General features: G+C 55.4%; 1 protein-coding gene across 1 annotated transcript in view; it reads left to right on the forward strand.

The window, feature by feature from the left end:
- The window catches only part of LAPTM5 (lysosomal protein transmembrane 5), a 27,326-nt gene that overhangs the window by 3,806 nt on the left and 7,843 nt on the right, over window positions 1-15,677 (forward strand). Inside the window, exons 2-4 of the mRNA XM_007128487.3 lie at window positions 12,486-12,579; window positions 13,263-13,339; window positions 15,110-15,244. Of these exons, the coding sequence (XP_007128549.1) occupies window positions 12,486-12,579; window positions 13,263-13,339; window positions 15,110-15,244 (306 nt within the window). The remainder of the gene's footprint in view (window positions 1-12,485; window positions 12,580-13,262; window positions 13,340-15,109; window positions 15,245-15,677) is intronic.

Here is a 15,677-nt window from a genome sequence, read left to right on the forward strand (position 1 = left end):
ATCGCGGCCTCTCTTGTTGCGGAGCACAGGCTCCAGACGCGCGGGCTCAGTAATTGTGGCTCACGGGCCCAGTTGCTCCGCGGCATGTGGGATCCTCCCAGACCAGGGCTCGAACCCGTGTCCCCTGCATTGACAGGCAGATTCTCAACCACTGCGCCACCAGGGAAGCCCTAAGGAAGCCCTACTTTTTAAAATAAACGTTTTATTTGAGAACGGTTTTGGATTTACAGAAAAATTGTATAGTACAGAGTTCCTGTATACTCCACATCTGGGTTCCCTGATTGTTAACAGCTTATATTAATATGGCACATTTGTCACAATTGATGAGTCAATACTGATATACTATTATTAACTACCGTCCATACTTTATTCAGATTTCTTCAGCTTTTCCCTAATATCCTTTTTCTCTTCCAGGATCCCACGTTATATATAGTCATGATGCGTCCTTAGATTTCTCTTGGCTGTGATAGTTTTTCAGATTTTCCTTGTTTTTGATGACCTTGACAGTTTTGAAGAGTACTAGTCATGTATTCTGTCAAATATTCATCAAATGGGACTTGTCTGGTGCTTTTCTCATGGTTAGACTTGGGCAATGTGTTTTGGGAGGAAGACCACAGAGGTAAAGTGCCCTTCTCCGCACTTCATATCAAGGGTGTATACTTTCGTATGTCTTATCACTGTTGATGTTGACCTTTATCACCTGGCTGAGGTCGTGTTTGTCAGGTTTCTCTACTGGGAAGTGACTTTCTCTACCAGTGCTCTGGGGTCTGACCACTTGACTTACAGTTGTGCTGGCAACAGGCTCCGTGTCTGAGGCACTGCTAATAATAAAGCACTTAACCTCCATTATTTAAAGGAGCCTCTAGTGAATGCAGATTTGTTCTCAAACATGTCTTTCTTTTCTGTGCCCAGCCCCAGGCCAGCACATGGGCCTGACTCATTCCTGGCCTCTGCCTTCTAGGGATTCCAACCCGCCAAGGAAAAACTGTGATAATGGCGTTGATGGATGACAGTGCTGGCTTTTATGGGGGCACAGATGAGAGGCCTTAGCCCAGCCCTGGGGTGGATGCTGGGGATTCAGCAAGGGCTTTTGGGAGGAGGCTGGAGTGATAAGGATGAGTAGGACTTTGCTTGGGAATGTTGGGGAAAAAAGGGCATGCTTGTGGAGGGAGCAGAGAGCAAAGGCGTGGAGGTAGGAAAGGCCAGGCGATGCTCTGGAAGCACGGAGAAGCTCATAGAGCTGGGGTCGAGGGCGGGATGGTCGTGAGGTGTGGTGGGGGAGGCTACAGAGGTCAGCAGGGATAAGACTGGACCAAATGCCTGGCTTCTTTCAGGCTTCATGGTAGAAGGATGGATCTCTGTTTGACCCAGTTCTCTCATTTCACAGATGAGTGAACAGAGGCCCAGGAGGGTCCCTGACTTGCTCCAGGTCACACAGGGAGGTGGGGCAAGGTCTTGCTCCAGGCCTCAGCTACCAGCACCCAGGTGTGTGGGAGGAGCCAGCGAGTGAACAAATGAATTCTTTACCTGGCCCATGGCCCAGGGGGTGGTCTGTCTCTCTGAGAGACCCTTCTGTCACCCAGTCTTCATTTCTTCTTTATGGTCCAGCTCATGGGAAGCCTCCTCCTCCAGGAAGCCCTCCTACTTGTCCTCCTCAGAATTCCAGTGGCTCTTCTCTCTCTGCTCCACTTTGGGATGGAAAAGATCACAGACCCGTCTCTATCACTCACTCATGATGTGACTTTGAGCAGGCAGGTGCCTTTGCTGTCTGAGCCTCAGTTTTCTCTTCTGTTAAATGGGGCCAGTGGTCCCTGTCTCAGGGTGACTGTTTTGAGGTATTGAGCTGATGTGACCCCACTGGAGAAGAGGGCTGGCAGGCGAGTGCCCAGTGTGGGCTGTGGGACGTGACCAGAGGCCAGTCCCCTTTCGAGAGCTCATCTGTTTGGGGCCTAAAAATAGGTCCCAACTGTTAGGTCGTCTGTTAGAACCTCTGCCTTCACGCCTGATGCCCCCATGTGGGATAGGGTGGGAGTCGTGGCCCCTCCCCAGTGCCCTGGCCAAGGGGCCCTGGTGGGAACTCAGTTGTGCTCCCCATCTCTGGGGTGTGCACTCTGCCTTCTAGCTTATAAAATGTTGGAGCCATCGAGAGGACCACTGGACCTACTGGGCCAATGTGGGGTGACACGCAGGGCCTTCTGGGGGCAAAGTTGGTCTCTTCCTGCTGCGACAGGCCTGGTGGGCCGAGTGATGGTGGCCAGTCATCTGTGTGAGGTGGGCCAGGACAGGCCAGACCCCAGGCTGGGCCTTATCCCCTCCCCACTTCCTGGTTCTCAGGCCCAAGGGAAGGGAAGGGAAGGGAAATAAGGGGCTTCTGGGAATAGGGGATAGAGAATGGTGGTTCCAGCCATCGGGCATCACCTTGGTCAGAGGGACCCACTGCTGTCTGAGGGCCATAGCTGGGAGAGGCACCAACCTGGGGGAGGGTCCAGGGGCTGGTGCAGGGGCCGGGGCCCCACTCAGACCCGGCCCCGTGGCTGGAAGGCAGAGGCTGGGTGGGCCGAGGTTCTTGGTCACCACCCTAGTCCAGAGCCTCTCAGGAAGTGAGGCTTTTATTTTGAGCCCAGGGCAGTGGCCCGGAACCAGGACTTCGGTCTGAGCTCACTCTGAGGCCTGCATTGGTCTCCCAGGGGACCCGCACCCCACCGGGGGAAGGGGAGGGTGCACAGAACCTCTAGTGAGGCAGGAAGCTGAGCAGGGAGCTGTACAGAGTGAGGCACTGGCTCCTGCCTTCCACCCCTCAGCCCTGCTGCAGGCCCAGCGTGTCCCTCCCCCTCCCCAAGCCTCAGTTTCCTCCCCTGTCAACTGGGGGCCCTTAACTATGACCCGCAAGGTCAGAGACTCAAAGGAAACCAAGTGGGAGACACACCTGGCACCCAGCGGGTGCCCCACACATTGTAGCTACCCCTGGAGCCCCCATTTGACAGAGGAGGAAACTGAGGCTCGGACAGGCCAAGCGACTTTGCAGCCCGGGGTAGATAAAGAGCCAGAGCCCGGGGCCCAGGCTCCGCCGCTGCTGCTGCAGACCACGGTGGGGGAGGGGCAGGCTTCTTGGCAGCAATGGGGGGGGGTTCAACCGTAATATCCGGGGAGCCTCGTTCTTAGAAACACGGAGCCCACATGCAAAGATGCAGTCTCAATGGCCCCTGCAAAACGGGGGGAAAATAGGAATGATAACTGAAGTTGCCTCATAAGGCTGAGGTGAGGACGAATGAATGAGAGTGTGTGTCAGTGTTCAGAGGACCTGGCCTCTCCTAAATGCTCCAGTAATAGTAACATTTACTGTCACGTGGGGACCTTTGCCCTGAAGGTAAATAAGGAATTGATGTTCTATGGCGATTGTTTGGGGGTGCAGGGTACTTCTCTAGATACTCAAGAAGTGGAGGAGGATGGGGGTGTGGACCAAGCCTGGTGGCTAACTCTGAGCTCCCCGATGGGTGCCCATAAAGGATGACCACCGCCCCCGCCCCCCCCACCAAGGATGGCAGAAGCCACTGGGATTCACTGGGCCAGAAATTTTGCCCTTCAGGGGAAGGCTTGCCAGCCTGTCTTCTTTCATGGGAGCAGGTCTGAAAGTTCAAAGGTCAGAGAGCAGAGGACAGGCCTTGCTGGGCTGTCACATGTGGGGCACAGGCAAGGGACAGGGCTCAGAGGATGACACACTGGCTTTCCTGGACGTGGTGCCAGAGCGAGCTGCTCCCGTCCTGGCACTTCCCACCCTGCAGGGTGATGAACCTTGGCACGCGCCATCTGAACTGTGTTCTCTGCCAGCTCCCGGCCTTTGCACAAGCTGTCCCTTCCACCCGGGGTGCTCTTTCTCCCACCCCTGCTGACCCCAAAGTCACATCCCTGTAAAACCACATGTCCCCCTAGCATCTCCTGCATCCCTCCACTGGCCCAGCCACCCAGTAGCTACCATTTCCTGGGGGCCTCCTCTGTGTCTGGCACATGGTAAGCCCAAGTCACAGTTCCCCAAGAGAAGCTTCTTGCAGTTTCCTAAATGCGTCTCACTCGCTTTTGCTTTCGCTCCTGCTGTTCCCTCTGCCTGGAACACCCTTCCCACTCTGCCCTTTGGGAGAAATCTTCTTTAAGACTCACTGCCTCTCAGAAGCCTTCCTGGACCCCCAGCTCCCGGACCCCGAGCTCCCAGCGTTTCCCCCACATCCCAGGGCAACTCCCACCCCCACCTGCTGGAGTCCTGGGGTTCATGTGGTCTGCCCTGGAGGCCCGGAGGCTCATCCAGGGCTTGGCCCAGCCTTATCCATCTTTGTAATCCCCAGGGTCTGATCCGGTGGCAACCAATCTCGATTTTATTTTACTTCTGCAAACCTTTTATTGATGTATAATTTATATAAGTGCACGTCTTTTTTTCCTAACATCTTTATTGGAGTATAATTGCTTTACAATGGTGTGTTAATTTCTGCTTTATAACAAAGTGAATCAGTTATACATATACATATGTTCCCATACCTCTTCCCTCTTGCGTCTCCCTCCCACCCTCCCTATCTCACCCCTCTAGGTGGTCACAAACCACCGAGCTGATCTCCCTGTATATAAGTGCACGTCTTGATGACCTTTTTCAAAGTGAACAGCCAGGTAACCTCTACCCAGATTGAGAAATAGGATGGGACCAGCCCCCGAGGGCCCCTGGTGTCCCCACCTCATCCCTACGCGGCCCCCGCTGACTTCTGCCAACACACGTAGTTCTAGAAGTACCCAGGGATGAGATTACACAACATGGGCTCTTTCTTTCTCTCACCATTGCATTTGTGACCTTCCTCCGCGTGGCTGCGTGTATCCAGCTCATTTCCCCCTTGCTGTATAGTATTTCGCTGCATGAATATATCAAAATGTATCTGGCCTGCTGTACGGGGGGGCCATTGGGGTTGTTTCCAGGGTGCGCTATTACAAGGGCCACGGGGACCTGTGGCTTGGAGTCCACACCAAGTGCTTCTGGTGGTCACTCGATTTTTCTGAATTGTCATCTGTGGTAGCAGACCTATGTCACCTCGTGTGCTCCTCACTACAGCTTTGCTAGTGGGTGGAGCCTTCTCTCTGTTCTACAGATGAGGAAACTGAGGCACAGAGGAGTAAAGGGGCCAGGCGGGGTTGCGGGGGACAATTAATAGTAGGAGGGGGTGGGGATGGGAGGGAGGACAGCAGAGCCGCAGCCTCCAGAGGAGCCAGGCTCCCAGGGAGGTGAAGGCAGCCCGGCTGGGGCAGCAGCTGAGCCTTGGCTTCGTGGGGGGCGCATCGTGATGTTTATCTGGGCCAGCTGGGGAGGTGGCTGGGGAGATAGTGCTGCGGGGGGGGGGAATGAGCCCCACGCAGTCGCCCCCGATAAGCTGTGACAGGAAGTGTGGGGTGGGGTTGGGGGAGGGGAGCTTCCTCCTGACGCTGACACATCTGGGGGAAGTGGCTGGGGAGATAGTGCTGCGGGGGGGGGGGAATGAGCCCCACGCAGTCGCCCCCGATAAGCTGTGACAGGAAGTGTGGGGTGGGGTTGGGGGAGGGGAGCTTCCTCCTGACGCTGACACATCTGGTTCTTTGCTCCCATCCTCTCGCCAGACAGCCCCAGGGGACCCCCAGGGAAAACAGGGTGGGTGGATGAGGTAGAGGGGGCTGAGCTTCAGGGTGGGGCAATGATGATGAGGAGGAAGAGGAGGAGGAGGACAATGATAATAATAGTCTGAGTGTGCAGGAGCCCTTGAGCTCTTGGGCCACCAGAGCCGGAGGATGTAGGGTCAGGGTGGAGCAGCCCTGGAAGGGGAGACGGGCAGGAAGGGCTGTGCACTTGGGACCAGTTTCCCATTGTGCAAACGGCATTATCTCTGTTGGGGAGGGCTGAGGACAGGTCCAGGCCCGACTCCTTGTGCCGCTTCGGCCGAAGCACCCACAGTCCCTGTTCTCCTTGGATGTAAGTGGGTAAACAGTCCTGACCTCACAGACTTGTGAGGAGAAGTGGAGTTAACAGACAGGAAAGTGTCCACGCACCGGCTGGCACATAGTAGATGCTCACTGAGCGTTGGGTGTCCCTGTAAATTTTACCCCCCGGAAGCTCAGAGGTTGGGTTTCTGCCTGCCTGCTTGTGAGAGGGTGGGTCCTAAGCCCCCCAGGGGGTCCGAGAGGGTGGGCCCATGTTCTTGGCCCGGGAACTGGTGTTTGATCCCCAGAGCCAGGGGATCTGGTGTCACCACCATCATAACATGCTTTCACCTCTGCCGTCAACAGCAGTAGCAACAGCATGGCCTCACGGTCGTTGCAGTTATTTACCACTTCCCAGCAGCCCTGTGGTTACCTCTATCACCATCACCCCTGCAGCATCCACCGCCACCTCTATGATCACTGCCCAGAGGATCATAACTGTCACCAGCATGCCAAATGCAGCCACAGGACAGCCAGTCCCGCCTCCCAGCACCGTCCCCATTGTCCGTCCTGCCTGACCCTCATCTCTATTCCGTTCAGCTGCGGCATCACCACCGTTACGGCCACGGCCACGTTCAGTAGTGCTCCCGTCCCTCCACCCTCCCTGATTCTTCCTCTCCTCCTACAACTGCTGCCCCCTTTATCTCAGCTCAGGCTGTTGGTTGCTTCTCAGAGCCACCAGGAAAACAAACAGAGATTCTCCTGGCCTCCCAGCCACTTCCTCCATTGCTCAGCCTAGGGAAGTTGTGTTTGTTATTGAGAAAGAAGAGACGGGGAGGGGATGAAAATGAGAACTGAAACCAGGGAGAAGCCGAGGGAAGAGGTGAGAAAGGGGAATGGAGGGTGGAGGTGGCAGTGGACGTGCTGAGCGTGGCCAGGACGGATTCGGTCGTGCAGCCCGAGCCCTGGTGTGGTGTCAGGAGGACTGAGGCTGATTCTGACTCTGCAACATGCTTGCTGTGTGGCCTTGGGCTGGCTACTGCCTCTCTCTGGGCTTCACTTTCCCACCGGTGATATCCCCTCTTTCAGGGGAGAGGCCTTCCCTGCCTCTTCCCTGCCCCCAAGTTTCGCTGGGTCTGTACTGCTGGCTCTGGGCCTTTACACACGATGATCACTCTGCCTGGAATGCTTTTCTCTCCTATCTGTTGGAAAACTCCGACTTATCCTTCAAAGCCATGGTCAAGCTTTTCCTGTTTGTGAAACCCTCCCTGAGCCTTCCAAACAGCTGTGATCACTCCCTCATCAGGGACTCTGAGCCCCCTGCATGTCCCATGTCGTGATTCTAAACACACTGGTCACCTGTTGGGTTCCCCTGGGGACTGTGACACCTGCAGGCCAGGGTCAGTGGTTTTCCCAGACAGGGCCTGGAGGCAGTATGCGCTCAGAGAGTGTTTACTGGATGAATAAACGAGGGAGCAAGTGTATACCTGCCCAACAGTGTGCACTGATGGAGCACTTGCTGTATGCCAGGCTCGGTGCTGGCACGTCATTTGACCTGAGAGCAACCCTATGAGGCAGGTCTAGTTATTATCCCCATTTCCCAGATGAGGAGACTGAGGATCATAGAGGTTAGTGGCTTGCTCAAGGCCACAGAGCTGGGGTTGGGGCCCTGGCCACTTGATTCCAGCACCCTGGCTCTTAACCACGTGAGCTCACCATGTGGAATTAAGGTACAATGAGTGAGAAGATGCTATTACGGAGGAAAAGTTGGGCGGGTGAATGCCGTCTGCCTGGGCATTGTGGGAGGAGAGAAGCCCCGTTCCTGTCGCAGGAGGGCGTGAGTCACGGCCCAGGCAGGTCCTCAGAGCTCAGGGATAGGGCAGCTCTGTGTCCAGGTGGAAACCAGGGGCGTGACGGGAAGGGGAGGGCCAGGTGGCCTGGGAAATCTGGACTCTTGGAGTTTCCTGGCCTCTCCCAGCTTATGCTATAGGTAAGCCAGGCACTTTCTGGAATTACAAACAGCTCTTGGTTGGGGACTTGGGTGGAGCAGTGAGGGCCTTCTGATGAGCGGGGTGCAGCTCTGGGGTGGGAGACCCTGGGCGGCCTAGGTGTGACGTGCTGCGGTTGGCAGGAGTTCAATCATTCCAGTGCGAATAGGGGTGACTCTCCACGTTGACTGGAGGAGGTAAACTGAGGCCAGGGAGGAGCCAGGACCTGGCCAGAGTTACACAGCCGTGAGGCAGTGGGAGTGGCCTCAAGTTCCAGGTGCTGTCCTCTGAGCTGCGGGTGTCCAAGGATGGGGGTCAGCTGCCGGGGGAGAGTGGCCAGATGGTTGGTGAGACCAGGGCTGGGCCCCAGAGCAACCACTCAGCCTTGAGTGGAGCCTGGACCCTGGGAACCCAGGCAACAGGGTTCACATCCCAGCCAGGCCATGTGACACAGGGCGTGTGAATTTTCCTTGCTGAGCCTCCATTCCTCATCTATACCATGGGGAAAATGTTGCCTCTCTTGCAGGGTTTTGGGAGATGGTGGTGCAAGCCTGTGTGTACAGGTCCAAGCACACAGTAGGTGCACAAGAAATGTCAATTCGGATTTCCCTGGTGGCGCAGTGCTTGAGAATCTGCCTGCTAATGCAGGGGACACGGGTTCAAGCCCTGGTCTGGGAAGATCCCACATGCCGCGGAGCAACTAGGCCCGTGAGCCACAACTACTGAGCCTGCCCGTCTGGAGCCTGTGCTCCGCAGCAAGAGAGGCCGTGACAGTGAGAGGCTCGCTCACCGCGATGAAGAGTGGCCCCCGCTTGCCACAACTAGAGAAAGCCCTCGCACAGAAACGAAAACCCAACACGGCCAAAAATAAATAAATAAACAAATGTGGGATTTAAAAAAAAAAAAGAAAAAAAGAAATGTCAATTCTTCTCCACCCCATCTCCTAGGGAGCTGAGACGCCTATCTTTCTCCTGGATTGGGGGACTGGTGTCTTCCGTTGAAGGTTAGGGGCCAGCAGAGGGTCTGAGTCAGACTCTGAGGTTGCCCTGCTCTGTGACCTGGGGCTAGTTCCTGCCTTCGGTGAGCCTCAGGGTTCTCGTCTGGCAAATGGGGACAGAATTATCTCCCTCTCTCTACAGGATGTTTGAGAAGGTGAAATGGGGTAAAGGATGAGGCTGGTTTTAAACACAGGTGGTTTTTACAAAAGTAGAAATGCTTCTGGTGTCTGCTGCTGCTTCTTGCACAAGCTGTGGGAGGTGGAGGAGACGGCAGAGGGAAGAGGAGGTGGGTGCCCGGCGGACTCTGCTGCACACCCACATGGGAGTGGGCGAGGAGGGCAGGCCTCAGGCAGAGCCAGGAGGCTGGGAGATGCTGGGAGGACAGTGGAGGGGGGAAGAGAATCAGATCCAGGGCCCACTGGCCTGGGTTTGAGTCGCGGCCCTACAGATGATCAGCTGGGAGGCTTTGGACAAATTACTGGACCTTTTCTGAGCCTCGCTTTCCTCATCTGTGATATGGGGGTGGGAGCATTAAGAACAGTCCCTTGGCTGGGTTTGGGAGGATCACTGGGATGGTGTGGGTGGCAAACCTGGCACGGAGTCAGGCTGTACAAATGTCCCTCCTCTTCCCTCCCCTTCCTGGGGTCCCAAGATATTCAGGAGGCGTGGTTGGAGAGGGGCAGCTGAGACGCTAATGGCAGGATTGCAGACATGGTAGCAGGGCTGTGGGAGATGTTTGGGGCCAGAACTGAGGATCTGGGGAGTGGTTTGTGGGTTAGCACCGGTCTCCAAAGTGGGGTGATACCCAAGGTGACCACTGGGGCCTCAGAATGACAATATTAGAATTTCTAAATTTGTTAGTCGTGTTCTTTATTCATTTCTGGAGTTTTTGGGTATGTGCGTTTTATGATGTTCATTATAAACCAAGACAGTAGCACATGCATATAATTTGGAAATCAAGAAATAGAGAGTAGTGTGCGCAAAAGGTTTTGTTGACGTAGGCACGTGATCAAAATAACTGAGCCCTCTGGGGTCGGGGCTAGCAGGGCTCTGAGGTGACTTGGGGAGTGGGGTGTGTGGGAAGGCATCAGGACAGCACTGGGACACTGGGACTCCAGTGTCCACTTTGTCCCCAACTTGCTGTGTGTCCTTGGGCAAGCCACCTAACCTCTCTGAGCTTAGAAAACAAGCAGAAGGAACTTCTAAAATAAGTGGGCAGAGGCTCTTTCCAGTGATTGGACGTTGGGGTTGTCTGATTCTGAGCTTCTTTCTAGATCTCAGACAATCTTGGACTCTTGGGACTTTAAAAGCCTTCTTGTGCCACAGCTGATGAATGCTAGTGCCCTTCTAAGCCCAGCTGCGGCGACTCATTTGTGCTCTGCTGGCACACCCCAGGGAGCCCCAGAGCTCCCAGTCTTTCAGGGTGTCCTGTTCTGTCCTGGACTGAACCGTCGTCTGCCTCCTTTTCTCTCTCCCTCATTACAGGGGAAGCTGGGAGAAGAGGGGCTGGAGCTCCAGGCTTTAGGGGCTGAGGAAGCCGCATTTCTCTCTCCGAGCTGTTTCCTGTGGGTACCAGTCACAGCCCCCGCCATGTCTGCTTTCCGCTCTGAGCTGTTTTCCACTCTCCTGGTGAAACAAAGCCTTTCTGGTTCACCTCACACCACGTAGAGGGGGCAGCTAGAGCAAGCTCACTGTCAGCCCCTTGGCACTCTCCTCACGGTACTGCTCGACTGCCCCACGTAAGCTCACACCAGCCAAAAGCAGATTATACTTGCTGAGCACCCGCTGCCAGCCTCCAAGCTCAGTGCTTTGCAAATACAATGCAATTTGTTCCTTATTAAATCCAGTGATTGCCAGTTTCCAGATGAGGGAATTCCGAGAGGTAAAGTGACTTGCCCAAGGTCACATAATGACCTGGATTCAAATCCATCTCTGACTGACTCTGGAGCCCAGCTCCTCATCTGTCTTCTCTGCTGTCCCTTTCTGTCCCCTGAACAGGATGTAATATGGTAGGAAGACAAATTGAAACCTATGTCTGAGCTAAAAAAAACCCACAGAGTCCTAGGGGGAAACAGATGGTGGGTGTCTAGTTGCTTGTCAGCTGAGCGTCATTTACTAGTGGAGGGCCGCCTAGAAAGCCAGTGTAAACTTAGGCCATATTAATAGAGGTAGGACATCCACTACAAGGGAGGAGACATCTTGTTGGCGGTGTGGGCAGACGGCATCTGGAGAAGTGTGTGTGTATGGTGGGGGGAAAGCCTTGCTGTAAGGACGTGGACACACAGAAGATTGTGAGTTCCCAGTGATTGGAAGCATTTAAGTAGAGGCTGCACGGCACAGTATTCTTTGTTTTTTTTTTTTTTTTTTTTTTTTTTCCGGTACGCGGGCCTCTCACTGTTGTGGCCTCTCCCGTTGTGGAGCACAGGCTCCGGACGCGCAGGCCCAGCGGCCATGGCTCACGGGCCCAGCCGCTCCGCGGCATGTGGGACCCTCCCGCACTGGGGCATGAACCCGTGTCCCCTGCATCGGCAGGCGGACTCTCAACCACTGCGCCACCAGGGAAGCCCCAGTATTCTTGCATTAGAAGATGGAGGGCAGGGGTAAGGTGACCTCCAAGGTCCTTTCAAACTGCAGTTTTGTGGCTGGACTTCATTTATTGCCAGGGCCATGGCAACACTCATGCCCATCAGATTTGCCCCTTCTCTGTCATTCTTAGCAAGGGTCCCCTGAGGGAATAGGGTTTATTCGTTCATGCATCCATTCCTCCGTCCATCCTTCTGTTCATTCATCTACAACAGCTAGAGCAGTGAACAAGAGAGACACAGTCCTTCCCTACCTAGAACCTATAGTCTAGAGGGAATAATAACAATAACAATAGCACCGATTGAGCGCTTACTATTTGTCAGGTACTCTAAGTGAATTATCCCATCTGGCCCCACTACAACCTTATGAGACACGTATTATTATTATCCCCATTTTGCGTATGGGGATTGAGGGGCCATGGGGGCTGGGATTCACAGGTCAGATGCTCCCAGGCCTGTGTTGATGATCCCAAGAACCTGAAGTTCTGTGATGCTCAGATGCTGTGACTAAGATCCCATGATGCTCAGAGTTTGTCATTATAAAAGAGGGTGCAGAGCAGGGGCCCAGTCACTGGTGAGAGCCCTCAGTCTCCCCAGCTTCCTCAAGCCTGACCTTCAGTAGTCACAGTTATCACTTTACGGATAACTGGGTGTGGTTCTAAGTGCTCTCCTGGGATGTTCTCATTTACTCCTCCCATCTGCCTCCTTAGGTAGCTATCAGTATTATTCTCATTGTACAGATGGGGAAACTGAGGCACAGAGAGGTCAAGTAACTTGCCCAAGCTCACACAGCTAGAAAGAGGAAGAAGGAGGAACTACGAGCTTGAGCTGTCTATCTGTACAGGCCACACTTTACCTGGGGTACCCCACTGACCCGCATTCCATCTCCTCCAGGACCCCTCCTCACAGGCCCTGACCGCACGCCGTCGGGGTGGGAGGGGTTGGTGGCGGAGCTGTGCAGGCCCCGGCTCACTAATGCTCTGTTCTGTCCCCAGATCATGAGTGTACTGCTGTTCATTGAGCACTCAGTGGAGGTGGCCCACGGCAAGGCCTCCTGCAAGTTCTCGAAGACAGGCTACCTCAGGATCGGTAGGTCCAGGGGAAGCCGAAGTGGGGTGGGGTGGCAGGGAGACGGGCACCGGCTAGGGGTGGAGTTGAGGCTCCGCCACTTGTCCTTTTTGACGTCTGCAAATGGAGAAATTCCACTTGTTCACACCGAAGTCTCCAGGTGTGAGAGCAGGTAGGATGGCGCTTTGCAAACCTAATCAGCTTAGCACGGTGACAGCGGGACTCTCCTGCTCAATAGCAGCCCGTCCCCCAGAATAAAATTGCACTCCTCACGGGGGCTCCAGCCCCTGCTGACCTCTCTGGCCGCATTCCCACGCCTCGTAGCTCCGTCCATGCTCCCCCTCGCTCCCCACGCTCCAGCTGCGCTGACCCCACCAAGCTGGGCCCTGACTCGGGGTCCCTATCTGGACTCCTGGTCACTCGGCCCACAGGCCACCTCCTCAGAGGCCTTCCCCCACCTCATCCTGGTTAAAGCAGACCCCAGGCCTCCTTCCCACCCTGTACCCTCTGTTATACTGTCCTGTGTTACCTGAAATGTTCTGTGTGCCCCTCAAGACTGAGAACTGCAGGAGGGTAGGGCCTGGGCTTTCTGGTTCACTGGCATGGTGCCCACACCAGTGGTTCCCAAAGTGTGGTCCTTGGAACCCCAGGTGTGGGTTCCTGGGGATACTTCCGGGCCCCTCACTGCTCTCTTTGCCTTTCAGCGGAATTGATCTCCAGCTTCCTGCTCATCACCATGCTTTTTATCATCAGCTTGAGCCTGCTGATCGGCGTGGTCAAGGTGAGTGCCTGTTCGGGGACGGGAAGGGGAGCCAGGATCTGCGGGCTGGCAAGGAGGCCCAGCTGCCCTCCTGCTCCCTCCTATTCATACCCACTATGTGGGCAGCACTGGATGCTGAGAGGTGGGAGGTGGGTATTTGGAGGAGATCCAAACTGCACCCTAGACATCTTCACACTTACCTTTTGGAAACTCCCTTTTCCACACCAGATCCCTCAGGTTGGAGGCCTCGGTTCCCTGTGAAAATACACCCTCCATGCACGAGGGTGTGCACAGCCAGCTGTGGCCACTGCTGATCATTGACACTTTGGCTGAACTAGCTGGCAACCCACATCCTTTTGAACTGCAAATGGTGGCAGGGAATTTGGTAGAGAAAAAAGGAAGGGTCATTTTGAGGCCTAGGTAGAGGGGAGAAAGCAGTGGGTTTTGAAATCAGTGAGAGAAGCAGAAGGGAGGGTGTAGATGCGTCCAGCTCAGTGCCATCCAGCTAGCGGTTGAGAGAGAGAGGCAGGCTGTGGCTCAGCCTCCTGCGAAGAGGAGCCTGTCTGTCCCTTGGCCCCCAGCAGGGCCTGAAGCCAGGGCCCCGCCACATAGCCATGAGAGCAGACCTCGGAAAGAGAATCCTTCCTGGACAGACAGTGGTGGACTGGCACGCCCAGGGCCGGCAGGATGGGGTGGTGATTTGGTGCTAGTTTGGAATGTCTCCACCTTGCCTGAAACGCCGTTGTTCACTCCCTAGCTAACGCTACTCTCGGGAGCCCTACACCGCAGGGAGTGATTTCACCTTGGTTCCCCGTGGTCCGTGCAGAAACACAAATGGTCCGGCTAGGAAAATGGATCAGGTCGTCCCTGAAGCCTCTGAGCTTCAGTCGGGGCTGTTTTGGCTGCCTCCTGAGTGATTTTAGACAACCACGTGAGAAACCACGAAAACACCTTTTCTGTGATTTTTGTCCCCAACTGTGGGTTCCTATGCATTTATACTGGTCATAGTGGTCACTTGCTTTCAGCTGAAGGAGAGGGACTTCAGCCTCAGCCTCCCAGCGTCTCTTACTATGATTGAACATCCCCGGGGGTGGCCTACACAGAGGCAAGACCCACTGTTAAAGCAGCACAAGTTTTTTTCCCCCTCCGGGCCCTGGCTCTTGCCAGCCCTTCTGCCACCGATACCCTCCCCTTCCCTCCCGCTTCTTTCCAGCTCTAGCCCTGGTGCCCCCACTTCCAGGAAGTCTTCTCTGATGCCTTCTCATTTGTCAAATGGACACAAAGTCTTTCGTCACTGGGTTCTTTTTTTTTTTTTTTTTTGCGGTACGCGGGCCCCTCACTGTTGTGGCGCCGCTCCGCGGCATGTGGGATCTTCCCGGACCGGGGCACGAACCCGCGTCCCCTGCATCGGCAGGCGGACCCTCAACCACTGCGCCACCAGGGAAGCCCCGTCACTGGGTTCTTAAGAGCGAGTTGAGGCAGACCCTGGTCCTGGAGCCCCCAAGTGCTTATCTGTGTAGATGGGAACTGTTCCTGGTGTCTCCTGGGACGCCGAGACGGCTCACCCTCAGGGCCTGGGCCTTACCTTCTCCCCACGCCCAGAGCCTCACTCAGAGGAAGGCATGTGGATCCCCATGGGGTGACCTCAGCCAAGCCCCGCAGGTGATTCAGGAGAGCACCGAGTTCCCCGGGACGGAAGGGAACTGTGGGCCAGGGGGCCCGTGGAACCATCAGGCTGCCTGGAAGAGCCTTGTGCAAGGGACCTCTGACCATGCTGGGCCTGCCTTTCAGAACCAGGAGAAGTACCTGCTGCCCTTCCTGTCCCTGCAAATCATGGACTTCCTCCTGTGCCTGCTCACCCTGCTGGGCTCTTACATCGAGCTGCCCGCCTACCTCAAGTATGTCTCCCGGAGCAGCAGCCGGGTGGTGAGTATGTCTCATGTCCCACAGCCGGCCAGCGGGCGAGGCGCAGGAGCCCAGGCCAGTGAGCGTGGGAGCCCCCAGGGCCCTTTCTAGTTGGTGAGCTTGAGCAAGTCCCTGAGCTCCTACAAGCCACCCCATGCTTCTTCTTTTTTTAATTAATTTATTTATTTTTGGCTGCGTTGGGTCTTCGCTGCTGCGTGTGGGCTTTCTCTAGTTGCGGCGAGGTGGGGGCTGCTCTTCATTGCCTTGTGCGGGCTTCTCATTGCGGTGGCTTCTCTTGTTGCGGAGCACAGGCTCTAGGCATGCAGGCTCAGTAGTTGCGGCTCGTGGGCTCTAGGGTGCAAGCTCAGTAGTTGTGGCACACGGGCTTAGCTGCTCCGCGGCATGTGGGATCTTCCCGGCCCAGGGCTCGAACCCGTGTCCCCTGCATTGGCGG

This window comes from Physeter macrocephalus, chromosome 3, assembly GCF_002837175.3.
Source record: "Physeter macrocephalus isolate SW-GA chromosome 3, ASM283717v5, whole genome shotgun sequence".
NCBI classification, from domain to species: domain Eukaryota; kingdom Metazoa; phylum Chordata; class Mammalia; order Artiodactyla; family Physeteridae; genus Physeter; species Physeter macrocephalus.